This window comes from Microtus pennsylvanicus, chromosome 9 (assembly GCF_037038515.1).
Source record: "Microtus pennsylvanicus isolate mMicPen1 chromosome 9, mMicPen1.hap1, whole genome shotgun sequence".
In the NCBI taxonomy this organism is placed as follows: Eukaryota; Metazoa; Chordata; class Mammalia; order Rodentia; family Cricetidae; genus Microtus; species Microtus pennsylvanicus.
In genome coordinates, this window is record NC_134587.1 from 86175946 (window position 1) to 86203243 (window position 27298).

The 27298-nt window shown below is 47.4% G+C and overlaps 1 protein-coding gene across 4 annotated transcripts in view; it reads right to left on the reverse strand.

The window, feature by feature from the left end:
• Stox2 (storkhead box 2) overlaps positions 1-27298 on the reverse strand; it is a 230896-nt gene that overhangs the window by 92918 nt on the left and 110680 nt on the right. For 2 of the 4 annotated variants that reach the window (XM_075986735.1, XM_075986736.1), the window contains exon 1: positions 14444-15177. The exons of 1 other annotated variant lie outside the window; for it this stretch is intronic. In XM_075986735.1, coding sequence (XP_075842850.1) covers positions 14444-14609 — 166 coding nt within the window. In that variant the 5' untranslated portion in view covers positions 14610-15177. Of the gene's footprint in view, positions 1-14443; positions 15178-27298 lie in introns of those variants that run through there. One more of the 4 variants, XM_075986737.1, reaches the window with a different exon arrangement.

Below are 27298 nucleotides of genomic sequence, written 5' to 3' on the forward strand. Positions count from 1 at the left end.
CTGTGTAACAAAAGCAAACACATGAAAAAGAATGGTGGTAGGGCTGGGGAGCTAACTGAGCAGTGAGGAGCACTCGAGACTGAAATTCAGTTCCCAACACCCATGTCTAGCTCACAACCTCCTGTAACTCCAGGCCTGAGGCATCTGACTCCCTCTTCTGACCTCCAGAAGAGCAACTGAATGTATGTGTGCACATGTGCAACCCACACATTTATGGATGCACACACACACACAAATATACACAGGGACTGGAGAGATGGCTCAGCGGTTAACAGCACTGACTGCTCTTCCAGAGGTCCTGAGTTCAATTCCCAGCAACCATAGGGTGGCTCACAGCCATCCAATATGAGACCTGGCGCCCCCTTCTGGTTTGTGGGCACACATGGAAGGAATGCTGTACACATAATAAATAAATAAATATTTAAAACAAAAAACAAATATACACATAGATGTAAATAAATCTTTTATAAAAATATGATGACGAATGATATACACATATGCCGAACACACACACACACACACACATATTTAAAGTTAATTTTACCATGGTTTAGATGAAAAGCCTTAGTTGGGCATTCGTAATTAAAGATGTGTTGTGACCATGCATGAGAGTCGGTCAGAACACTGTGCGCGTGTGTGCAAAAATCTGTCACTGGTGCTATGTAACATATTCTTTAGTGGTGGCTATGCAGTGAGGTGATGGCAATGCAGTGTCTGGTACTCTGTAGATAGGGCACCAAAAAGAAAAAAAAAAACAGATGCCTCCCTTGGGAGCAATGTGAGTAAAATGTAAGGTGTCTGTATGGACACTTAAACATCAGGGGCTTTGCGTTCTATAAGGATGTAGTCAGACAGCCAGAAGACAGAGGTGACCTTCGGACCCCTGGAACTGCCAAGCTTAGCTACACCTTCCAAGAACCTGTCTCCCAGTGACCTGCCTCCAAGACACTGCACAGCCATTAGCCACATCTCTGATAAGCCTACAGCATCAATTGTAGCCAAAGGACCAAGGCTTCCCAGGAGTCTCTGTCTATGTGGCTATGTTTGATCACAGCAGCCCCAATGCTTTGCCCATAAGACAGAATGTTCTATACTACTTAGTCCCATCAGTCACGGTTAGGATAGAACTGTCCCCCACAGGTTCAATATTTGCTCCCCAGCTGAGGCCTTGCTTGGTGAGTTCTCGCTGGAGGGGATAGGTCACCGCAAACAGCCTTGGAGTTACACAGCTGGCCTCTCACTTCCTGTCTTTCTCTGTCTTCTGGTTACTGAGGCAAATGTGACCAGCTGCTTCATGCTCCTGCCAAGCCTTGCCCACCACCACCATGAAGGACCGCACCCCTCCAACTGTGAGCCAACATAATACTTCTTGCCTTGAGTTGCTTCTTGTTGAGTATTTGATCACACAATGGAAAAAAAAAAAACAAAGCATCCAAAGTGCAGGTTCTGTGTCATTCTCCCCATGACTAAGTAACCACACATACACACACAAAAAGAAAAAAAATCAGGTGTTGACGCATGGAACTCCATATTCTCCAGAAACTACGCATTAGTGGTAAAACCCAGGCCTTGTCTGCTTACACACAAAGGCAGCTTTTCAAGTTTAACTCATTGGCCATGACCACAGAAAGCAAATTATTCCCACCTGTAGGCTTTCATTATCTCTTTCCCCCTGGGTTTGAAGGAAGGGAACACTGAGGACCTGTGATAATTTAAATGAAAATGGCCCCCATAGGGAGTGGCTCTATTAGGAGGTGTGGCTTTCTTGGCGTAGGTGTGGTCTTATTGGAGGAAATGTGTCACTGTGAAGTGGGTTTTGAGGTCTCCTAAGCTCAAGCTACACCCAGTGACCCAGTTCACTTCCTGTTCTCTGCAGATCAAGATATAGAACTCTCAGCTCCTTCTCCAGCACCATGTCTGCCTGCGTGCTGCCATGTTCTGTCGTGAAGATAATGAACTGAACCTCTGAAACTGTAAGCCGCCCCAATTCAATGTTTTCCTTTATAAGAGTTGCTGTGCTTCTTCACAGCTATAGAAGTCCTAAAGAAGACAGGACCCAATGGGGTGGCATACTGAAAATGACCAGCAATAACACAGGTGGTAACCAAGGAGGTCTCCAAGCTCCAAGGTTCCTGACCCTAGCTGGGTGGGGTTCCCATGAGGTTTCAGCTTTGATAGCTAAGCCTGGTGGCAGGTGCTTTCTCCTCTCCAGCTTAACTGTGATCTCAGAGCACCAAGTCAGGCTACAAACCATGTTCCTGGGAAAGCAGCAGAGATTCACCTGTGAAAAATGGGGCCAAACTGTGCCAGACACGACCCGTTTTGTTTCTTACACAACTATCCCCAGAACTATCCCTACTCTTAAAGACCCATCCAAGGCGAGACAATGCATTTGGTTTAAGGGGACATTGCCCTCAGCTTTCCCTCCAAGTTGGCCTTGGGAAATGTTACCATTGTTTCCTGTTTCAAAGTGAGATTTTGGGAGACCCATTTTTGTTGCACATGGAAACACATACACGTAGCCCAGATGACGCCTCCAAGAAGGCTCTTTTCCCCCCTTTATCTGAAAAGTCAAATAAGCATCTCCAGTCAATCCACATCTGATGAGATCATTTTGAGTGAAGTCAAGGTCTCTTAGATTTCTATGTCACAGGAATGTCGACGTCATAATGGTTCCGAGAACAAGACTACTTAGATAAATGAGGAACTCCATGGGCTAACCTCAGATCATGTATCAAGATCGGTAAGAAATGGAATATTTGATCTCTGATTAAATGGCTCCAGAGTAAGAGGGCTAAGATTCGGGCTTAAGTAGATTCTGAACTTGGTCTGACCTTGTGGACAAACTGGCTGCTGGCATCTTCCTTCTGTACTCTTGTTTGTAAAACACCAGGGAATGCCCAGGTCTGTGTAGCTACGCTCCAAAAGTCAACAAAAGTTTCCTTGTAGACAGTTGGTAGAGTCAAGGAAGTGAGCTTCTTTTACAACATTGCCAGAAGATCTACTTTGGGTATTTTTTTTTAAATCCTGAAGCAGAGGCTCCACCTGTTCACCCCAGCGGCCATCAAAATTGCACCATTTTCCCTGTTTGTCCTTTGGGCTCAGCGACTGCAGCAAGGTGACAAATACCCACAATTACTCAGCAGGGCCTTTGCATCCCTCCAGGCGCTAACTATGCCTTGGCTCAAAGAGAATTGGAACCCCAAGTCCGCACTGCCGCTGCCGGGAATCTGAACAAGCCTGTGTACTCTCGAAGTTACACACGTACACACACTATCAGCCACGACGTTTCTAAACCTTGATGGAGGGGTCACACAAGAGAGCGATGACCAGCATTCGGTGCTTGCAGGGATGTCCGAGGGTACGGTAAGAACACAAGCCAGCATTTCAAAGACAATCAGGCTTCCTCTAGGATGGCTGTCCCCATCTTCCTAATGCAACCCTTTAACACAGTTTCTCATGTTGTGGTGACCCTCCCCCACCCCATCATAAGATTATTTTTGTTGCTATAATTTTGCTACTGTAATGAATCACAGTGTAAATATCTAACATGCAACCCCCGTGAAAGGGGTTGTGACCCACGGGTTGAGACCACTGCTCTAAGAAATTCAAAACACCAAGAAGGAAATAACGTGAAGAGGGGGCTATCATCGGACAAGTAAGAAAAGACTGGAAGCTTTTCAAAATGAAAGCAACATTGCTTACTGCAAAGTGAAAACCAAAACTGTATTTGTTATATGGTTTCTATATCACTTTTTAGATCAATACTTGACATTTAAAGTGACAACCATTGCAGCTCTAATTGGCTGGGATTCTCAACTACACATAATACAAGTCAGCACTGGCTCTTTAAAAACCACGAACAGTAAACAATTCCAGTCTCACGCCCGTAAGGCATCAGACTCAGTTCTAAGTGCTTATGCAAATGAATTCCCATAATTCATCCAGTGCCTGCTGAGGAGGTATCATTATGATCCCCATTTCTCAAGACAGGAAACTGAGATCCTAGGAAAACAGCTAGCATTTCCGCTGCCTTGCTCAGGGAATGGCAGAAAGGCTGGAATTGTGAAGCCAGGCTCCCAGGGCCTGCCTCTCAGCCATCACTCACAATGCTCACAGCCTCTCAGAAAAGCAACCTCCTCTCTCTATTGTACATTAGGTGCCTCACAGGTGACCAGGCAGGGTGGGAATGGCAGGCTTGGAACCCTGAAGACAGAGACAGTCTATGAAGGGAAGGGTCTTTGTCAGAAGTCACAGCCAGTCACAAAAGAGCAGCTGGCACCCAGAAGACCATCATCACAGCCACACAGACACAACTTACGACTGCGTTGGGATTGCTACCCTACTGCAAGCCCACCACCATCACAGCGATTACACCTCACGGTCCCCGCCAGTTCGTCCCTGCAGAGCAGGAATGAGTCAGGAAGGGCAAGGGCATGTACAACTGAAAAAAAAGGGGAAAAAAATAGGCCTTTAGCCCCATCTCCACGTGGAGTTGACAAGAGAGCAATCAGGCAGCAAGTGAGCATCTCCATAGAGAAGCCAGCCTCTGCCTCCCACCGACGATCCAGCGGTGGGAAGATTCCTGTCCTAGAGCACCTGAAACAAGCAATACAAACCAGCACAGGACAAGAGAAAAAGATTCTAATTCCTAAGGTTGGATTACAGTGATCTGTAAAGCTAGTCCCTTCCAGGGCACTGGGGGAGAAGACACCCCGAGTCTCTTTCCACCTTCCCATGGCCAGCAATCACTGGCCTTCCTTGGCTTGTGGATACTCCCCTATCAGCCCCTTCGGTCACATGATACCCCCACCCCTTCAACTGGAATTCTTTCTGTTTACCTATGGAGGCAAAGTCCATTCTGCTCCGCTAATCAGCACCTCAGCAAGATTATGCAGGCCATATTCCCAAATATGTTCATAGTCACGGCACCAGAGGCTAGAACTTGAATGCATATTTGGGGAGAACCTGTCAAATGTATAATGACAGGCTCCAGAGCTAAGAGAGACACTCAGATGTGGGGAGACAAAAACGACAGAGGCACCTCAATGATCACGACGGGCATCATTTCACCCTACTGATGGGATCATTTCAAAGCAAACAGTGGGCACACAAAAAGCAGTAGAGACTGTACTGGGTGTCCTGGAGGAAGAGGCCAGACAGAAGTGTGCAGGAGGGCTGAGGTAGGGTGCTAACTGCTAGACAGTCCCTCCCCCAGAAACTACGGCCATCAGAAGGCTAGGGCCAGGCGCCTGTCCTCTACCGGAATGCCTGCAGGCATCTGCCAAATCTCTCTCTTTTATCTTCAAAAAGAGAAAACTTGGCCGGGAGGAGTCATCATGGATTAAAGTAGAAAGATAAATGGAGATTTTTTTTTAACGGTGTTAGTTACCTAAGCCATAATTTTTCCACTGAATAGGTATATGGCAGATGTTTGAAACGTACATTATTTACATAGCTGCTCTCATCTTTTGTGCAGTGACTTGCGTCACTTTCATGCTTTCTAAACCCGAGTAAAGATACCCAAAGCATGCTCCCACTGCCAACCAAACAAAATAGCTACAGACTCAGTGTAAATACCAATAATGCTAACCTAAGAATTACACTACTCTTCGTTCTTAAGACCAGGGGAGTAACCTGCAAGCAATCTCAATGACGATTCTTCGGGTTTCTCAAAACCTAAGGAGAACTCGGTCAGCGAAATCCAGTTGACTCTCCATCTGCTGGGAATAAAAATAACGTAGGCCATCTGAGAAGCAGACCGTAAAGTTCAAAAGAGCTGGCCTATCTTGGTGTCAGCTGCTTCTCTGTATGGATGACCTCCAGCCTTCCTCATTCACAAGCGTGCCTAAAGGACCACCCTGCTCCCGGAACTCACTGTCCATTCAAAGTGGAGCTCATCATCCCCTCCACTTTCCGCAGCTTCCTGGTCGCTCACTATAGTCTTCAGAGGCAACATCTTGATGCATGTGTGTGTTTTTTTTATCAGTGTATATTTATTATACAAAGCAAATTTTTTTGATGTTTTTAACCAAGTATATCATGTACTTCACTCATATTTGCTCATCACCCTCTCTTGTGACCCGTTTTGCTGGTCTTTCTTCCCAAATAAGACAGTGTGTGTATCTCTTTGTTTGCGTGGGTGTATCTGTGCGTGTATATGTGTGTGCATGCGTGCATGCCTGCGTGGTGTGTGCATGTAAAAATCTAGACTCCACACACGAACAAAAACATATGTGCCTTTCTGGTCCTGGCTTCTTTCACTTATCGAGGTGACCTCCAATTCCACTCATCTTCCTGAAAATGTCACAATCCCCTCCTCTTTTGCAGCTAAACAAAGCTGCACTGTGAGCATCTATAGCATGTCCTCTTACCGTTCGTGCTGAGGGACAGCTAGGCTGGCTCCATAAGTTGGCTATTGCGAACAGTGCCACGGGGAGCACGGATGAGCAGGCCTCTCTTTTATATGCTCTGGGTGTGTCCCCAGGAGCGGTTCTACACTTTGACTTTTGAGGACTCTCCACCCTTCTTTCCACAGTGCCTACACTAGCTAACATCTCCACCAGCAAGGTACAAGGGTGACTTTTGTTTTCTCTTACTTCTTAAAGCCTACTAGTTCCAAAGGGTAATCCATCCTTCTGTCTGCCGCGTACTCCCTAGAGCTGTCCTCCCGATCCTCCCTCCTTGGCCTGTACAAGTTCCAGTTCAAGTACAGGTACACAGTTCCCGTCAAGCCAACGAGTTCTTTTCAGCTGGTTAGCTGGTTAAATGTTTTGATAAAGAAGAGCTATAGGCTCGTTTTAATGAGGATTCGAAAAATATAATTATCAAGCGAAACCTGCAATTTCACAGAAAAGGGGTTTTCTTTCTAACTCACGTAACTAAAAGGTGAATCAGGTTGGAAGAAAATCTGGAAAGTGCAGGTGAAGCTAACCGACGATGCTGGAAGCCTGGTCCCCGTTGTGTCCCCGTTGTGTCCCTACTGTAGCAGCAGTGACTGTGGTGGACCTTTAAAGAGGTGGCTAGACACGACGGTGCTGTCCTGGGGACAGGTCTAACGCCTCTCTAGAGGGAAGAAGCTATGTCTGATATGACCCGACCAGATCTCTTACAGGTGAGGTGCTGTACAGTGCGTCTAGCCCAGGTGCTCACTCCCTTCTGCGCGGGATCAATTCTACTGGGGCATTGAAAAACGAGGGGGAGCGAGACCCCACAAGGACATCTGCATTTTGTTACAGTCACTAGAGCTGTGTGCCGAATAAACTTCCTAGCCCCAGAGAAAACAGTCTAGGACAAGTCGTGGAGAGTAAAGACAAAAAGGACAAAGTGTGGTGTCTGACGTAGTGAGATGTAGCTCTAGGGTGGCCCTTTATCATCTACTGTGGGATCACCACGTGGATCCCCTCCTGCAGATCTTCGAAGCAGTAGCACTCATGGCCATCCTTCTACCCGACAAGCCACGCACGGCACCTCAGTTCCCTCCTAAAGTCACAAATCTATTACTTGCCTCATAAACTCAAGATTCACCCAAATTTCAGGTTCCTTTCTTGCCTGGTTATACGGCTGCCTACATCCCAAGGTTACAGCGTGATAAACTCCCCACAGCTCTGTGTCTAGCTCATACTGTTTCCCCAGCCTCCCCCAGTCCTTCTCTTTCTCCATTTAAGTCGTAGCTACTCCTAATGACCTCCAGGTGCTAAGTGGTATCCTGCCCATCTCTGAGCCCTGTTCACCCTACACCAATCCAGACTTAACTGCTCTCCTTGGCTCCTGATTGTATACTCCAGCTTCCCGATTCCCAAAGGCTCGTTCACAAACAGCTGGGTTGTTCCCCCCACCAGTCATAGCAGGGGGTGGCTTGATGGTAGGATCTAAGATTGCATAACATAAATAAATAGATATTTGATACAATAATACATGGTCTGTAGAATCCTAAGTTATAGTAACTCCCCTAGTGATAAAGAGACGACTCACATCCCCACTTCCAGACATCCTCCCTTTCATCCTCTTCTTAAAACAGTCATGTCTTCGTCATTCATCTAAAAGACAACCGAGTCCTGGCACGTGCCAAGCTCGAGGAAGTGGGCATGACGAAGACGTAAGTGAAACAGGTGTTATCGGCAAACAGCTGGCTGTCCAGAAAAGGAAGAGACTAGGGGAGCTGCAAGCACAATGCAAAGCTGCTATGACCCAGGCGTAAAGTAACTGGCACAGAAAGGATCTGGGGGAAGAGAGAAAGAAGGGGCACACTGGGGTGCACTTGCAGTCTCAGCGACGCCAGAGACAGAGGCAGGAGGTTGAAAGTTCAAGCCAGTCTGAGCTATAAACCTAATCTCAAATACAGGGGGTGGGCAAGTAGTGCTGGCTCTGGAAGGGGAGACGGACTTCGATCAGACCTGAAGAGGTGGGAGACCCAAACGGTGTCATAGAAAGTCTGAAGCAGACACAGCGGCTTGAGGAGCAAACGAGCATACAGAGCTCCCAGACATGGGATCCGGAGCATAGGGTAATAAGAAGATTAGCAAGATGTGGAAACAGCGGGGTAAGTCCCACCGTGGAGACTTCCTAGAGCCCACAGTCCACACAGGACTCGATCCACAGACACGAGATGCATTAGAAAGAGAAGCAACTTCTCCAGTTTTGCTTTGGGTCAGGGGGGAAAAAAATACCAAAACCAAAAGCCTTCTGGGGTCCCAAGAAGAATGGATTGGCCCGGAAAACTGGTCCCTTTGGGAGATAATAAAGACAAGCAGAAGATCTAAGTAGCTGGGATAAAGAACAAAGATGCAAATTTAAAAATATTTAAGTGGTAGAAAGCAATAGGATTTTGTGGCCAGCTGGTTACACATTCCAACACCACATAAAAATAGTCCGGGGATTTACTACTTAAGGAAAAGTTTATTAGCTCCTTTAAAAACCACTCGTGTCATTTCATTCTTGTGTGACTGTGGCCAGATTAAATTTAGACTTGACTAGTCTCTGCTCGCGCTACCCCGAGAAACCTTTATAGTCAAGACATCACACAGGTTCATGACTCAGTAATGAAGGCTGCACTAAACTCCAAAGTCTGTGTGCTATCCCAGAAACCAGGACCTAACCAGAGTTTTCACTCAAGCCATGCTTTCAGCATAAACGATCCTGTACCAAAGAACACACCCTTGTCCAATCTATTCCAAATCTCCGGGAATTTACAAGGAATGTAAGGCCTCAAATGTCCAGAAGTTATCAACATTCTAAGGTTTTTACACAGCATACTCTTTTCCTTTTTCAAATGAAAATTTTCCCAGGAGTGTAAACGACATCACTTCTAACTCGTCTGATGACAGCAGTCAGTGCAGAGAGCTACAAGTAAGACAGTTGGGAGAACAGAAGAAGAAAAGGTAAGAAACGGGACACCGTTTATTAAAACTTGTCACCTATAAAATGCCAGGAAGCACACACTTAACATAGGCCTAAGGATGGCAGGAAGCATCTAACATGGGCACCCCTCCCTCCTAGAGAAGCGTGGGACTCCGGGATGTAGAGGAGGACCAAGGGCTCTCCTAACGATCATGTGCGAAGTTTGGAAGTCCCAAGCTTGCTCCTTCTGAAACCTCTATAATGAAGGCATGGAGCCAGAGGACTCTTTATGAATGGAGGGAGGTCATCTGACTGTAGGAGGACACAGCTGACGTGAACAGGTCATGATCAGAACCCGAGCGTTCAGTTTCCACTTTCAAGACTCTTAAAATAGGAGCACATGAGGAACTGGATCATAGTAAAACCTGGGAACCAGTTTCGGTAAAATGAAAACCAATAACCTGATCAAGTGGTGTGCCAGCCATGTCTCCCCACTAATCAAATCATCATCAGACAAAACTAGTTGACTTTTTTGTGGGTTTTTTGTTGTTGTTGTTGTTGTTTTGTTTTTTGTTTTTAGGATGTCAGTTTAGGATTTTCATTTTATCTCTCTTTCCAAATCACATAGGTCCATAGTTTTAAAAACAACCAGCTTTCTCCCTTAAAGGTTTGACTTCAAGACTTGAGAACTGACCTAAACCTAACCACCACTTAGCATTCTCTTTAACAGGCAGTCTTTATAGGCATGCTCAGTAGAACCGGAAGACTAGAAAAATGAACTTGTAATCTTGATCAGTGGTAGACAACCCACCAGAATTCTGGCGGCATTATAAGCGGGACAAGAAGCAACAGCTACGCTCAGTACAGCCCAAGGGGAGAGCAAAGGAAATGAGAGGCCGTGGCATCATCTGAATGAATGGCTCGGAGGACACTCACACAGGAACAGAGGGGGCTCTAAAGGCCTCGTGCACTCAAAACCTTCCACACTGGTCTGTGGTCATGGCTGCAACTGCGGCTGTCCTGAGAATCACACAGATTTCCTTCTTCACTGGGGAGCTTGACTCTCCCACTAGCTAACATCACCGTTTCTACCTAGCGGAAGAAAACTGAGGCAGAATGGCCCCACGTCCACTGGATCCAATCTCCTTTCTTCTCACAAGGCTGAGCACGCTCTGCAGCCATCTTGGTTTGAACAGAAGGCAAGATCCCCCACTCCACACTTCTGCCTAGAAGCCACTGTTGGGAAATGAATATACAGGAGGAACAATGGACTCTTCTCCTGGCCTGTGAACTCTCTGGTTGCTGGGAGGCTGGGCACTCTTGGGATTATCAAACTTTAGGTTTGACAGCTGAAAAGAGGCATAGGAAGAAACCATGGTCTACACAACCAAAAGGTTCACAGGTTTCTGTCCAACCATCCCCCTGTAAGACCTGATCAGCCTCAGGTGTGTCTGGCCTGACCTCATAAGACTAAATTTTTTTCCTGAAGGGAACAGGAGGAAAAAAATCAAGACCAAAGGTCAAGCCCACTGCTGTCAATCACATTCCACATTGGTAATTCACTTATTACCAATTAGAAACGGTGCTGTCTCATAAAACTTATCATAAAGGCCTACAACTTCTCTCGAAGTGCCTACCACGTGTTAGAGAGCCGCGCTAAATCCAGGACAGCTGTCAGTGCGTACCTGTAAAACCGTCCCGGGATTTCTCATTTCTCAAAGATTTTTTTAAAGTTATTTTCCTTAATTTTCATATTTTCTGGGGGTGTTTCTAAAAGGTCTCAAAACCGAAGCTACTCTAGACTATGTAGCACAGTTTTGAAGAGGCTGATCTCTGAAGCCAAGTAACTTACTACACGGCAAACTCTCCTTGACTAAAATGGAGCATGGTAACAGGAACGAGTGGAGCCGGCAGCTGGGCGGACAGAACCAGCTGTCAAACCTTCATTTCCCGTCATGCTACAAGACATGAAACGACGCTCCAGCTCGCACCCAGAACACCCAACTTGTTATGGCAGATTCCACTCACGCCTTGCTGGAGGAAGAGCCTCCTCCAATGATCTCCACGGGTTTCACACAGCATCAGCTACCACCACCTCCCGTGGTGCTGAAAGGAGCCAAATTTGGGGAGGGATATAAAAAAGAGGGTTGCTCTCTAGAGTCACCCCAACCAAAAGGCTACATAGGAGGAAGGGTCCACCGCCCTCTCAATGCTTTCATTGTAAGCATTTGCCTTGGGATCCACTCTTTCTTTCAATGAACCCTAGACCCGCTTTTCATTCCAGGTACTAGCAGACATCCTGGACAAAACCCATGCTCTGTCCAACCCTGGATCCTCACAAGAATCTAGCAAGACACTGGTCTTCAGGAGCGCTCCACCAAATGACACCGCCCTCTCCGTGGGAATGCTCTGATCTCAACAGTAACCTGACATTGAGTCTGGCCAGAACACTGCCAGTTTGGATCAGGTTATTCCAGGAAGGCCACCTGACCATCTGCAGGTCGCACACGGAACAAAATGAGAGAATCACGTAAAATTGGAAGACCCTTCCTCATGCCCTCAAAAATGTCTCACAGCACTGGCCATCGTAAAGTTCTTTTGCAAAGTCTGAAAACGTGATCACGAGGAAGCAATGATGAGGCAGATAAAAATAGACTCCCTGGGAATGTGCCTGACATTATTACACAAAGTCTTGCAGGCTTGTTGGAGAACTCATAGCACCTGCCCTCCAACCACTCTGTCAATTATGATTTTTTGGAGGGCGGGGAGCAAGAAAGAGGGGTGTGCTGAGGATGCAATGGAAGCATCCAAACCTTAGTGGGAGAAGCCTAGGATTAGCCTTACACTCAGTGAGGACACAAGGTCTATGTACAGGGTAGAGTGGGAGAAGCCTAGGATTAGCCTTACACTCAGTGAGGACACAAGGTCTATGTACAGGGTAGAGTGGGAGAAGCCTAGGATTAGCTTTACACTCAGTGTAGACACAAGGTCTATGTACAGGGTAGAGTGGGAGAAGCCTAGGATTAGCCTTACACTCAGTGAGGACACAAGGTCTATGTACGGGGTAGAGTGGGAGAAGCCTAGGATTAGCTTTACACTCAGTGTAGACACAAGGTCTATGTACAGGGTAGAGTGGGAGAAGCCTAGGATTAGCCTAACACCCAATGTAGACACAAGGTCTATGTACAGGGTGGAGTGGGAGAAGTTTAGGATTAGCTTTACACTCTGTGTAGACACAAGGTCTATGTACGGGGTGGAGTGGGAGAAGCCTAGGATTAGCCTAACACTCAGTGTAGACACAAGGTCTATGTACAGGGTAGAGTGGGAGAAGCCTAGGATTAGCCTAACACCCAATGTAGACACAAGGTCTATGTACGGGGTGGAGTGGGAGAAGCCTAGGATTAGCTTTACACTCAGTGTAGACACAAGGTCTATGTACAGGGTAGAGTGGGAGAAGCCTAGGATTAGCCTAACACCCAGTGTGGACACAAGGTCTATGTACAGGGTGGAGTGGGAGAAGTTTAGGATTAGCTTTACACTCAGTGTAGACACAAGGTCTATGTACAGGGTAGAGTGGGAGAAGCCAAGGATTAGCCTAACACCCAATGTAGACACAAGGTCTATGTACAGGGTGGAGTGGGAGAAGCCTAGGATTAGCCTAACACCCAATGTAGACACAAGGTCTATGTACGGGGTGGAGTGGGAGAAGCCTAGGATTAGCCTAACTCCCAGTGTAGACACAGGCTTATGTACAGGGTATAGAGCTGCCTCTAGGTGTACAGTACGTTCACTGTCCTGATAGTAAAGAATGGAGCAACCACAGCCACAACTTAGATTACTTAAGCGTAAACTGTGGTTGTCACTTCCTTTCCAAAAATGGTTTTTCATGAAAGAGAAAATCCAGGGAGTGTGATAGCCAAAATAGCATGCAAAATCCCTTATGTTTGCCCGATTTTGCAATAAAAAGGATAGTTACATGGATTGAGGCTTTTCCGCGAATGGAGACATGGTCATGGGACATTTTTGAAGTGCGAGATACTGACCCCAATTTAAAAGGATTTGCTACTTAAGGAGAAAGTAATGCTAGACTGTAAGTACCAACCACAGGCTTAGAACAATCTCCCCAGTTAAGACAGGGCTTAGGGCATCTTGGTACAGGGACTTAGCAATAGAATTCGGTCTCCATGCTTCCTTTACATTGCATTTAAAAGCAAATTAATTTTTTTTCCAGAATGAAAACATTGGTATCTTCCCACCTCTTTGCATACAAGTAAGGAACACAAACCACAAGGTTCCCAGGCTTTTCTCCCTTCAGCATCTCAAGTACAGTATCCCTGGGTTCCCAAGTCACAAAGCAAAGCCAGCGAATGGAATTCATAGAGAACCTGCTCATTCAAGGAGGCTCAGAACACTCGCTGCATTTTCACAGGAAACCTGTTTTGAAGCCTTCACTTCTGTGAATCATTGTGTTTGTCCTTCCCATCCGGCATGCAAAACACGATACAGCCTCCATTGCATCCACAGCACTGATGCAACCTACGCTAAGTCCACCCACAATCCTTGAGTATTCCGTATGCAAACACACCACAACCCCCGCCCCAAGCATTCAAGGAGCCTCAGCAGAGCCCCTGTGTGCAAATCGAACCAGCCTCAGATGGGCATGGGCAGAACCTCGAATCATCTAGAACGGTGCATGGAACCTGTTTCTTTTTAAGGGGTGGGAGGGGGGGTGTTGTCTGTTTAAATACCCTCTAAGGTAACTGGCCATAATGCAGGCACAGGCGAACCTGGCACTGCGGGCAACCCTAGACGCAGGCTCTCCTTTCACAAAGCTCAGGGAGGCTGCAGTCCTCATATCTCCCTGCAGACCAGATGCTCGGCTCGATCCCCCTCCCCGATTTTACCTAACTAATAGCTCTCCAACCCCATATTGAGAGGGCCTGCTGTGGATCTTGCAGAGGTACAAAATGGTGGATGGGAGCTAATTTTTCCCTGCTCTCCCCATAACTCGGCACATCCATCACAGCAGGTCCTCTACCCACCAAACCCCCAAACTAGCCGCGGCGCACCGAACACGGCCAGCGGCTGAACAGTGGTTACCAACCTGATGTCATGTAGCCCCGAGAAGCCTGGGGCACGAAGGCCGCGGGGAAGCGCTTGTGCAGGCGATAGTCCTTCTCGCTGCGGGACCTCATGCGGTCCGAGGCCCGGTCCGAGAAATCCGAGCTAGGCCAGGCTCGCCGCAAGGTTGTGCTCCGGGTCTTCTTCATGGTGGGCAAGAGCGACCCTGGTGCCCCGATAGTGGGGCCTCAGCGCCGGGGCGCAGAGCGCTGCTTCATCCGTCTACCGCGGCCACGACCCGGGAGGATTCTGCGCGCATTTTTTTTCCCCAGCCCCTCTTCTCGTCGGTGTCTACACCGCCAGAGGCAGGTCCGGCCCTCCCCACGCCCCCCCACACCCCCACGGCGAAGGCTCCGATTTTACACTCGTCCCACAATGCATTCCACTTCATTTGCAATCCTCCCGGCTTCCAGCTTCCAGATTCCTGGGGGGGAAGGCACGTTGGGAGGCTCGGCTGCAGGGAGGGGGCGGCCGGGGTGGGGGCGCCGAGACTTGCAGCGTGGAAGCAATGGGAGCGCAGACAATGGCCCGATTCAGCGCAGGAGTGCTTAGCCAACTGTGCGCCACAGCACAAAAGACCCAAACAAATGAGGAAGCCGAGGCCTCCGGGGGCCGACCCGGGATCGCTCGCCCAGGAAGCTTGACCGGGCGGCTGCAGCCTCAACCGTACAGGGAGGCTTCAGCGCTAGGCGGCGTGGGGATGACAGCGTCCGAGTCGCGTCCCCCCGGACCTCCCAGCCGCGAGGCCCGCAGTCCCCGGCGCTGCCTGCCTCTGCTTCTCCCGCAGTCCTCGGGAGGCAGTCTTCATTCCAGAGGCTCGAACGGGGGGCGCGCGGGAGCACCGGGACCGCCGCTGCGACAACGCAGGAAGAGCCCAATGGGTGCTGACGACCGCGGCGCCGCGTCAGGCTTCCTCCTTCCAAGGCTGGCGGGGGCGCGGGAGGGTGGGGGCGCGTGCCGACACGCGTGGGTCCCCCGCCGCAGGCATACTCCTACTCACGGGCCGCGGTGGCTGCGGAGCCCGGCGATCGGCCCGCGCGCGGGGCCATCGCCGCCCGGTGACTAGCGCGCTGCGCGTTGGCACGGCAGGAAGCGGGACGGCCACCCAGTGTCATGCTAATCTCAGGGTTGAGCAGAGGCTCAGCGGGGATCCCGGCAGCAAAGCCCCAGCGGCGGCGGCGACGGCGGCGGCGGCGGCGACGACGACGACGACGACGACGACGCGGGGCCTGGGCCCTGCCGATGACACCGCGCGGATCGTTCCACGTCTTTCCGATGGTCCCTCCCCCTCGCTCCGAGGGCTAGCCTTCGTGGGAACGCGCCGATCCGCGGAGCCCGGCCCGGCCCACCTGCGCCCAGCCGGAGCCACGGGGCGCCGCGAACGCGCGGGGACGCCAGGCCCACGCTGCCTGCCACGGGCCAACGGCCTGTTCTCTCCGCGATCCTGAGTGGCAGTCACTCCCCGGTGGCTTGGTTGCGCTGGCGGACCCGGGGCCTCCGCACCGCCCGGCCCTGCACAGCTGTTTATGGTCCAAGCACCAATCGCTGCAGGACAGCGGTGCGCGCGGAGGAGGGGGCGCGGGCCAGACGCGAGGTCACGCCGAGTTAAAGGCGCCCGGCCTGGCCGCCAGCCTCGCCACGCGCCGCCACTCCCATTCTCATCCGCCACGCTCACCTCCCCACTTGGGTTGCCAAAAATGCGTTTTGAGCTATAAACAACGATAATAAAGCTGATTGCCTCTCGAAGAGATCTGTCATTTGGCGTTTGAGCATTTTTTTTTTTTAGTGCATCTGTGACAAGGAGACGTTTCCAATCATTTTAAAGGTGGTATTCCACGCTGATGGGTGACAAGATGAGATGCAGAGCCAGCAATAGGAAGCCTTCATGGGAACTCAGCAGTCGGAGGGCTCTAAAGGGTTAAGATTCAGAAAGCCCTGGCAAGACTTCCAGGAGGCAGAAAGGCAATGAGATCTAGTCTATCTATCTATCGCCAGTATCTCTTGTCAGAAAAAAAAAAATCTCTCTGCGGATACTAAGGGGCGGGGATAAAAAGCCACAAGTCATTTATAAAACGTATAACTACATCAAGCAATATTAATTACTAAGTAGAAACCTATTAGCCAATGTTCAGCAGCCTCTTTATAAATCAAGACAATCCCTCAAAAGGTGCCTTTTGCTAAAATGCAAAAATCAGAAAAACTACTGGTCTAGAAGGTCTAAAGGGCCATAGAGGTGGGTTTTTTTTATGTTTTCATAAATGCGAGTTATGACATTTAGATATCTCAAATCAACAATTACTAGTACCTCTCATGATGCCAAGGTGGTTACACTAGTTATCGTAACAATTAGGAGTTAAGAGTGATGGCAATCCTGTGACAACTGTGGGAGCCACTAGCTGAGCAGATCGCGTGTGTAAAACACCTCATATGGCTCCCTGCGATGAATGGTCTAGTGGGAAAGAAAGGCAGAACGCTCCATAAAAGCCAAAACTCTGTGCCACGTTTTGTGAAGATGCAGAACCTCCATGGGACATGGCAGGAGCTGAGGTCTATAGCATGAAGAATTCCTCAAGCGGGGAAGGAGATGGTGTTTGGGGCCATGGGAATAGCCGTGCAAAGGCCCTGGGGTAGAAAAGAATCTTGGTTTCTGTTGGAAGAAATGCAAGAAAGCCAGTGTGGCTGGGATCAGAGCTGAGCAAGAAAGTCGTGGGCGATGAGGTCATGGAGGAAGGGAGAGTAGCTCATGCAGGGACTTGTCAGCCATGTTCAAGGTTTTACATTCTACTCCTGGTGGACTGGGAGCCACAGACGGGCTCAAAGCAAAATTCAGTCATAATTTTAGAATCTTTGTGTAGAAGGAGCTGGAGGGTGGAATAGGAAGCGGGGACTGGTTGGGAATTTGTGGGAAGTTAAGTCTGAATTACAGGTTGTTTGTGGGGAAAATGGGGTGTTCGTGTTCGCATCCTGAAACAATGAATGGGCTTGCGCATGTCTGAAGAGAGAAGCTATAACAGGTCTCGGTCTCCTGTGACAACAAACCTTGCAGAGAAGTGAGAGCCTGCAGTAGCCAAGCAGCCAGACTCAAGAACCAGGCAGTCAATATGTCAGGGCTCTCGGAGCCCAGATGATGCCTGAAGCAGGGGTGATGGGCCCCACTCAGTAACTGACTCACCCACGTTGGCTAACAACGTGCAATGGTCATCCGAAGAGAAGGGATGGGTACGCCCACTGTGAAAGTCAAGTTCAGCTTGTCCATCTGCGCTTGTATGTGACCCCTGGATCCCTAGCCACAGTTCCTAGTCCCCTAGCTCTCCTGAGACAACAGCGTCTCTTAGGCATGAACTATCCACCAAGGCAGCCCATCTTTGGGAACCCCCAATATTCAACCTGGGAGTTCACAAATATAATCTAATTGTCAGAAAGATAGTTGAGCTACAAGCCCGAGGATATGAGTTACACAACCACAACCCGTGTAAAAAGAAGCCAGGCGTGGTGGCAACACACCTGTAAATCCAGTGCTGGAGGGGTGGAGACAAAAGGATCCCCGTGGCTCACTGGCCAGCCAGTCTCTCACAATCAGAGATCTCCTGGCCAGTGTCTCAAGAAAACACCAGTGGATGGAACCTGATGAACACCTGAAGTAAACCTCTGGCCTCCACCCACAGATGTAAAATTCTACCGTGTGGATAAGCTGCATTTTGTTTATGCATTGATGGAAATGAGCTGCTTTCACGTTTTAACTTTGATGACTAAAACTGTTATGCTCGCCAATCTCTCTCTCAAACCTTCTATTCTGTTCCTTTGGGAGCATATTCAGACATGGAATTACTGGATCATATTTTAATCCTGGTTTTTAATTTTTTGAGGTATTGCCATACTCTTTTCCGCAGTGATTATACAGTTATTCATTTCTGCCAACCATACACAGGGTCTCAAATATCTCTTCGCTATTGGAGCGCTTCCCTCTCTCCTCTTGCCCACCTCTCTTTTCTCCTCTCCCTCCCTCTTCCTTCCTTTGGCTAATAGCCTACCTAGGGGTTTTAAGGGGTACCTTATAATAATTTTGACTTGTTTATCTCTGATGATTAGTGTTGTTGAGGATTTTATGTGCTTTTCTTCTATTTTTGTTTGTGAGCCTGGTCTTTAATGGCCAAGTCATCTCTCCAGTCCAGCGCTTCTTTCAAGCTTTAAGATTAGGTTATTTGGTGTGTGTGTGTGTGTGTGCGTGCGCGTGCTCACGCACACACACGCATGCATGCGTAAAAAAATTACCCCACTAGAGGAGATAATGGTCTCTTCAAGATCTATAGCCTAGCTCGCAAAAACCCCAGTACCAAGCATGAGAAATCTCCCTTTGAGATCTTGGTCAGGGGAATTCAAAGAACTCCCAAAATGATACAGGCTATTGCTATTGCCCTTGGTTCCCTCCCAGAATCTGAAGATAAGACCCTGTACTGAAGATACAACATGCTTCAGACATAGGACTTGAAAGAGTTGAACTGAATATGACCTAGAAGCCTCTTCCCTGAGCACTTTAGCAAGGTGTTAAAGGAGATACGTAATCAGTTGTCCTGCCCAGCTGTGACTCCTGCAAAGAACAATTACCAAAAGAGCAAGATATGCGCAAAGATGCTAGAACGGCTGTTCTCATTGGGAGCTAACCAACAGCTGTCTAACTGGACTTAAGGCTCACTCAGTGGGACAGAAACCATGCCTCGTACTGTAAATCTAGACAACTACCCATGACTCACGGGGTGAGGCCATAGAACCTAAAGGAGAATATACTGTTGCCTCTTCCTTAAGCCACTATAACCCCTAACTGCCTTCCAGTTATCCTTATGAAATAAGTGATTATGGGGTGCCCAGCCCCATTGGAGAACATCACAGAAGAGAAGCCGGAAAGACTGTAAGAACAAAGAAACAGGACATTGCCTGAGAGACTTATGTCTTCTATATATGAAAGGGAAGTTATACTCATGAAATCTCAACTATAGCAATGCCTAAACAAGACCTGAATAATCACAGTGCCCCTGACACCATCCCAACATGGAAGACCCGCCCCTAAAGAAAGCCATAGACAATTAGTGGCTGATGAGGGAGGAAGATGATCAGTCCTCCCCAGGGAGGAGCTCCATAATTAGCTAGTCAATACCAGGTGGTCAGCCCTAAACACATACACATATGAGCAATACTGAATAGACTCAGTAGGTTATATTTATATGTATCGTATTATTTTTATTACCTGTTTTATATATTATATACTATACATATATGTATTTTATGATTTATGTTAACTGATAAGTACTTGTAATGGTAATAATTAACAAAAAAAGCCATAAATTTGAGAGGGGAAAGACACAGAAAGTACTGAAGGGAGGGGAGATTATATGAAATTGAGTAAATATAATAAAAATAATAATATATCCTAATTAAATATACCAACTTTAAAAGTACAAATCAAGTTAAGAAAGGGTATTTACCTATGTCCTTACATGAGCCTAACTATTCAATAAAGGAAATTTAGACTCCAGTTTAACCTGATTGCTTACATCCATAATATCACTTTCAATATTATTGCCAAAATATTAACCAAATGCTACAATGAAAAACCAAAAAGGAGCCACTGTCTTAGGGCAGCAGGCAGTGCATCAGACTCATGAACACTAAAAGCGCCTTTTATTTTAAATTTTAATGCACTGTTACTTTATACACCAATATTTTTAAAATCTGAATTAAGTCCAAATTTCCATTATTAGATTTTTTTTAAGACCCAAATCAAGCTTTTCTCCACATCCATGATCAAATTCCACCTGCAAATTTGCACGCGGGGCCACATGTGACCTCTGTGGATTCAATCAGGTCCTTACACACTGAAGGAAGAGTGCACTGCCCTATGGTGTGTGACCTCTGACCTGAAGAGGAAGCAGCTCTCTACCTGTGCCCCAAACTTCATTCCTCGTCCAGCTCTTGCCTTCTTTAGGAACTGTAGATGCACAACTGTTTGGGGTACAAGATGGAACCTCCACATCGCCCCACCACAAGCTTCAGAGAAGACATCAATATCCGTGTACCGGGAGCCTAGCACGAAAACTAACAAAACAGAGAGAGCGGACAAAGGACGTGGCATCTATGACACCACGTAGCAGCTCCGGGCTGACACCCTGCAAGGTGTGTCTAGCATTTGAACAAATTCACAACAAGGCGAGGCCCAACACGGGCACGGGAGCCTGGCCAGGTGTCGGCCAGCCACTGCATCCTCTCAAAGGCCATTCAAGCTATGGAAACACCAGATGCAACCCACATTGTGGGTCCCGAGACAACCTCGCCCCAGATTCTCACTACCAGAACATCTCCAGGATTCCTAAAGTCTATTCTTGAGCACTGGGTTCACTGAGCTGGTCCCCAGTCCCCAACCCTTTGAATCTGTCATCTCCCTCCTCAGAGAGTGGCCAAGTGTTCCAGAGGATGAATAGAGACTTCAGGAAGAAGCTGACTATTCTTTCCCTCTCTCTCTCTCTCTCTCTCTCTCTCTCTCTCTCTCTCTCTCTCTCTCTCTGTGTGTGTGTGTGTGTGTGTGTGTCTGTGTGTGTCTGTGTGTGTCTCTGTGTGTGTGTCTGTGTGTGTGTGTGTGTGTGTGTGTGTGTGTGAGAGAGAGAGAGAGAGAGAGAGAGAGAGAGAGAGAGAGAGAGATGAGGGGGCACCAAATACAAATATGGTCACAGAGAGATTTTCTTCTCTGATTGGGGAAAGGAGGCCTGGGAACTGAAAGAGTAAATGCTGCTTTTCCCTATTAAAAAAACAGCAAATGAAACAAAAGATGAGAAATGAAAGACAAAAGTAGAGAAAGGGAACTGTGGCCACCTGGTAACACTGAAATGGCCCTACCCAGGTCTTCTACCTGCCCTGTGAGGTCACCTCACTGCTCAGGACAGCCTGGGGAGAGCCCACACCCACCTGTTCTTTACCCTAGAGCTCACTACTGGGAAGAAGAAAGGAGTGTTTTCTGCTGGCTAGCCTCCCATCTCTTCCAGGGAGACACTGGTGTAAGAGAGGATGGCTTCTCCCGGGAAGCCACTTCAACTAGTGGAAGGCAGACTGAAGACCCCATAAAGGAGAGAGGCAAATGGATATGTGTTCAAAACCCAACCCCAGCCAGCTGGCTGCCGACAAGAGTGGGGGAAGGCTGGGACTGTGGGAATGCTGGGGGAAAAAAAACAACAAAGAACTATAGTAATACACCCAGTGTATAAACTTCCTCAGAAATGTTGGACTTCACAGCTAAAATGAATGCTTTATGAAATTGACCACAAAAGCCATACCTCCAAACTGCTTTGGAGGCAACACTGCTGAACTGTGCTAGGAAGGGCAATCTAGAGAACACTGCTGAGCTGTTATAAGGAGGGTAGCCTAGAGAACAAGATGGCGGGACTGACAGGATATAAGTTTGAACTGGAATTCTAGTACAAAGCAGGTGAGGGGAAACGGGAAGCATTATCAAGACAGAGCCTGCAAGTGTTGACTCGTGAGGGTTGGGCGACAGGCAGAGGGCACAGGGTGAGTGGGGGGCACCAATCTTTAAGAGCTGATGAGTCGACACACAGAGACTAGGAGTCAGTTGAACTTTGGATACATTCTTTTCTAACGGTGCAGGGAGCACTCATTACTTACACCAGTCCTTCTGAGTCCTTTTCAGTCCCTTTGGCTGTTAGGTAAACCCTAACGTATACACACATTTACCCTCCTGTTAATATACATAACCATCTCTTCACTGACAAATCCACTCACAACTTCAGTCCTTACGTGATTTCCTGTTGGACTCTGTTGTCCACTTCTTCCTCTTAGCTTGTCCCCACTGCTCTATTACCATTCTCCCCTGGCTCTCTGGCTCCTTGGTGTCAGCTCTGATAGAGTAGCATGGGCTGTTTTCTAAATCTCATCCAAGTGTCCCATCTTTATCATCACAAGCAGAGCCCAACATCCTCCGCATTCTTTTAACCTCCTAAGTGTCTTCTAAAATGCCCCTACCATCCCGGTTCTCTCTTCCATGTCTGCAAACATTCATATCCTGCTATCGGTATATCTCTGTGGATAGTTCATGGAAAATCAGTTCATACTACTCACTGGACAAAACCCATCACCACCTCCTTACACGCCCAACTTGTGGGGTCGTTTTTGTTCTCTTTAAGTGTGTTGCGCTCATCTGTGTGTGGTGTGCTTATGTATGTGTGTGCTGGTGAACGCTCAGAGACTAGAGGAGGGGTAACGTGGCCTGCTCCCCCTCTCTTTACCTTCTACCCTTGAAACAGAGTCTTTCGCTAAGCCCGGAGCTAGTCCTGGCAGCCAGCATGCCCCAGTAATCCTGTCTCCACTCCCCGTATTGCTGGAGTAACAGGTGGTTGTATGTACCGCCAGCCTCAGCTTTCCACAAGAATGGGGCGATTCAAACTTAGGTATTTACACCGGTGCAGCAAGTGTTCTTCCTCCCTGAGCCACCTCTCCAGCCCCACCTTAAAGTCTTAGTATACACATCCAAGGTCTGCTGACCGTGTTCTTATCATCCAGTCGCCCTGGGCATCAATCTGGAAGCCGTCTTCATTGCTTCTCTCTCTGGCACTGACTGTACTTTCTCCCATCTAGACCCCTGCCCCTAACTCCATTGGGTCACCACTGTGTTATACCCTGGAAGCCCAAGGCAAGGCTTTCTCTAGGAAAGAGAAGGCAGGCTCTAAAATGATACACAACTTTCTCACAAACAATATAAGCATTCATTAAAACAAGACTATGTTGCAAAATCTAAAAATTAAAACAAAATATATGAGAGTTAGACATGGTAGCAGACACCTAAAATCCCAGAACTCAGAAGAAGTCGGAAAGACAAGCAAGGATATCACAGCCAGCCAGGACTAGACGGAGAGGGACAGGGACAGAGAGAGGTAAAGCCCAAACTACATGTAATCATATGCCTAAGTTATTTGTTAGAAGATCTTCCAAAATAAGGTTTGTAATTTGAAAATCAAACTTTAGAATCAGTAATCTAGTTCAATATTAACAATTTTAAAGTCAGCATTGTATGGTATACCAAAACGATTAAATGTTTCAGTTGGTGTACTAACTAGCACGGAGAAGCCCCAATTCACAAATGAAGGCAGTCTGAGATCATGAAAATACTGAACCACCTTCTGTGGCAGGGTCGGACAGCGACAGTGCAAGCACTTGGTTTTGTTCCCTGAACTTTGTTAGCAAGAGTTATTCTGCAGGGGGCTGGAGAGATGGCTCAGAGGTTAAGAGCACTGACTGCTCTTCTGGAGGTCCTGAGTTCAATTCCCAGCAACCACATGGTGGCTCACAACCATCTGTAATGAGATCTGGTGCCCTCTTCTGTCCTGCAGGCATGGAAGCTGAACACTATGTAGATAATAAATAAATAAATCTTAAAAAAGAGTTATTCTGCATAGGGTGTTATTTAAAAACACATAGCATTCTTCTTTGGGAAAATACCCCCAGGGCTCTTGTATCAAGCTTCCAAGATGCTCTTCAACGTTATTATGATAATTTTTACAGTCAGCAAAAGGACTCAGCGAATAAAGGAATTCTCCACCAAGCAAGTCTGATGCTGTGAGTTCAATCCCCAGCAAAGCAAAATCTGTGTCCTGAAAGTTTTCTTCTCTATTGCATATGCACGCAGTACGGTGGTAAAAGCCCTTTGCGACCTGCCCACATACACAAAAATCAACGTTGATTTTCTTTTCCCAATTAAACCTGAAGAGTCCCTAACTCACTTTACCCAAAGATATCAGCTCATCAAGATTTAGTGTATGCCCTGTGAACCCAAGTATGCTTGATTCACTTTAATTTCTTTCAATGTGTGTGTGTATGTGCAGATGCACATGTATATGTGGGTGGGTGTGCATATGTATGAACATAACTGTGGAAGTCTAGCTCAACTCAGGCATAATTCCTCAGGAGCCGTCCACCTCATTTTTGTTACAGAGTGTCTCACTGGGCCCTGAGATGCAATGATAAGGCCAGAGAGGCTTGTCAGAGAGGACCAGGAATCCCTCTCCAGCACCACAATGTCTGGCTTTTTTTTTTCTCTAAACTAAGAACTGAGGAGCAAACTTTCACAGGAAGCATACCACCGAATGAGACATCTTCCCTGCCCCATGAATCAGCTTTAAAAATCTGTCTCGTTTTCAAACAGGTTTTGCACACTAGCTCACAGTGCAGCAACATCTGAGCATTTGAGGAACCGGAGTTGACTCAAGGAGGCAGAAATAGCACCAAAACCTAATCTTTACAAAGCCTGGACAGACTGAGGACCCTCCCACAAAGAACGGGTTTGAGAAGTGGGGATTGAACAACCCTTCCACAGGGGTCACCTAAGACCATCAGAAAACACAGATATTTGCATCACTGTTCATAACTGTAGGAAAATCAAGGTTAGAAAATAGCAAAGAAAATAACTTTATCATTGGGGGTCACCATCACATGAGGAACTGTATTAAAGGGCTGCAGCATTAGGAAGGTTGAGAACCACCACTCCAGAGAGATCCTAAGTTTGTCTGAAATTCAAATAGCCAACACCAGGTTCTCCTTTATAAAATCCAAGCTTGTGAATGAGGTAAGCTGAAGTAAAAGTCACAGGTTGTTGGGGGTGGTGGAAGAAGAAATTCAGTTACCTGATTTAGATGGCCGACTATTTTAAGAACACCCCTCCCCCATCTCCCACATAGGTCTCTGGCTTCTGCTGTGGAAATTAACAGTGATCAGCATCCGCTTCTCCTGCCAAGCTCCAAGAGGCAGAACAAGACTGTCTCCATGGTCTCTGTGTGCTTCCTAATGCTGCTCATTCATGGGACCTGTGATCTGAGATCCCAGGATCCGTGAGTTCCTTGGATTATCATAACTCATACTGGCCTGGATGTACTTAGAAAAATAGTAATGAGCATGCGTGCAATCCTCACTGTTTCATAATGAAAAGAAAAATGCATACTTTATATATTTGTGTTAAGCAAAGCAAACCCTTGACATATTTTGCTATAACATAACCAACCAGTGGGTTTTTTGTGTAGTAGGAAATATATTCGTGGATATATTTTCTCTCTCTCCCTCATTAAAAAAATCATGAAGTGGCTGGTGAGAAGGCCCGGCAGGTGAAAACCCCTGTCACCCAGCCTGACAACCTGAGTTTGATCTAGGACTTATCTAGAAGAAGGAGAGACTGACTTCTGAGAGCTGTCCTCTGACCCCCACCCTTACCACAGCAACCGTCCCAGTTTCCGGTTCTGAGCCTTGCTGCTTATTACTTAAAAGATCACATGTTTCCACATGTTTGTTCTCCTGATGCCCCGGGGTAGCATCACCCTGGGCTTCGGTCTCTATGGATACAAAACACAGAATATAGGCAACCCCACAACACCTGTTGAGGGGCACATGCCTCATGCATGGCTGAGAGGCCAGAACAAAGCACTGGGCATTCTGTTCTTTGGCCACCTTATTCCCTTGAGACAGGGTCTCTTCACTGAACCTGAAGTTTGCATCTTTTGAGCAAATTGGCTTGTCAGCAAGATCCAGACTTTCTCCTGTACATACGTACACACAGACATACACACACAAATAAATAAATGTACTTATTTAGCCTGGTCGAGTAATAAGCAATAATACACCACCGGACAAAACCTCCTTCAGACCGTTATTAGGGAGTAATCTGCGTATTAGCAAATAGGACTGGTACCACTGGCACCACGCCTTTCTCCTGTCGTGTGATTCCACAACTTAATTCCTTAAGCTGCTAAATATGGGAGGGAAGTTGAAAACAAGCCATTCAAGTGGACTTGGCGGAGATGGTCGGTGATGGTGTGTGTAGTGCTCACTCTGTCTTAGCGCTGGAGATCTTAGCCAGCCTTCAAAGACATCTGAACATCAGTGGAATTAATGAAGAAAGCCTGCTATTTCCCTTTCATTTTGTATGTGTTGTACGTGTATATGGGTGTGCTCATGCTAGTTAGATTCCCTTGAGTTAGGGCCTGTCACAAAACCTTGGAGCTAGCAGATTTTTTAACTAAGTTGGCAGCAAATCCTAGTGAGTCTCCTGCCTCTGTCCCCCACAGTGCTGAGGTTACAGGCCATGCCAGGCTTTTACATGGGAGTTGGGGATCCAATCTCAGGCCTTCACATTTGAGTTTGAAGCCCACCGAGACCCCAAGAACTCTTAGATAGAGTTTTAAAAGTGTAAAAACAAACAAGCAAACAAAACCACAAAAGCCTTGAGTGAAATTGGATATGACAGGAAGTATTTGAGTTTCTCCTCTTTTAAATAGCTCGTGTAGAATGCTTTCAAAATCACAGTGAGCCACATGTCAGATAGATGACCCATCCTTCAGAATTGTGTAGTAGCATGGGCTTCGGTTGGCCGAAGAACTTGTGCTGACCTACAGACAGAATGAGAAAAGAAAATGCTCAAGATTGACTAGTCTGAAGGAAACGTGTGTGCTGAACTCCAACCCTCATTTGTAGAAATGAGCAGGGGAGCTGGGGTTGGGGGGGGGGGGCGGTCATTGGAAGCGTCTGTGGAAATCTGGCTCCTGGCATTCCCATGTGTGTACCCATAAGTACTTATTCATAAGATGGCTTAAACACTGGAAGGGTAGTCAAGTGAGACAAATATCTGTGTGAGCTTCACTCATACAACACAAGCAACGGGGAATAAAAAAAATCCTACGTCTCGTAACAGTTCATACTGATACTGCATGTGCCACAGTCTGTCTGTGGAAGCCACAGAAGTCAATTCTCTCCTTACCATGTGAATTTCTTGGATAAACTCAGGTTGCCATGCCTG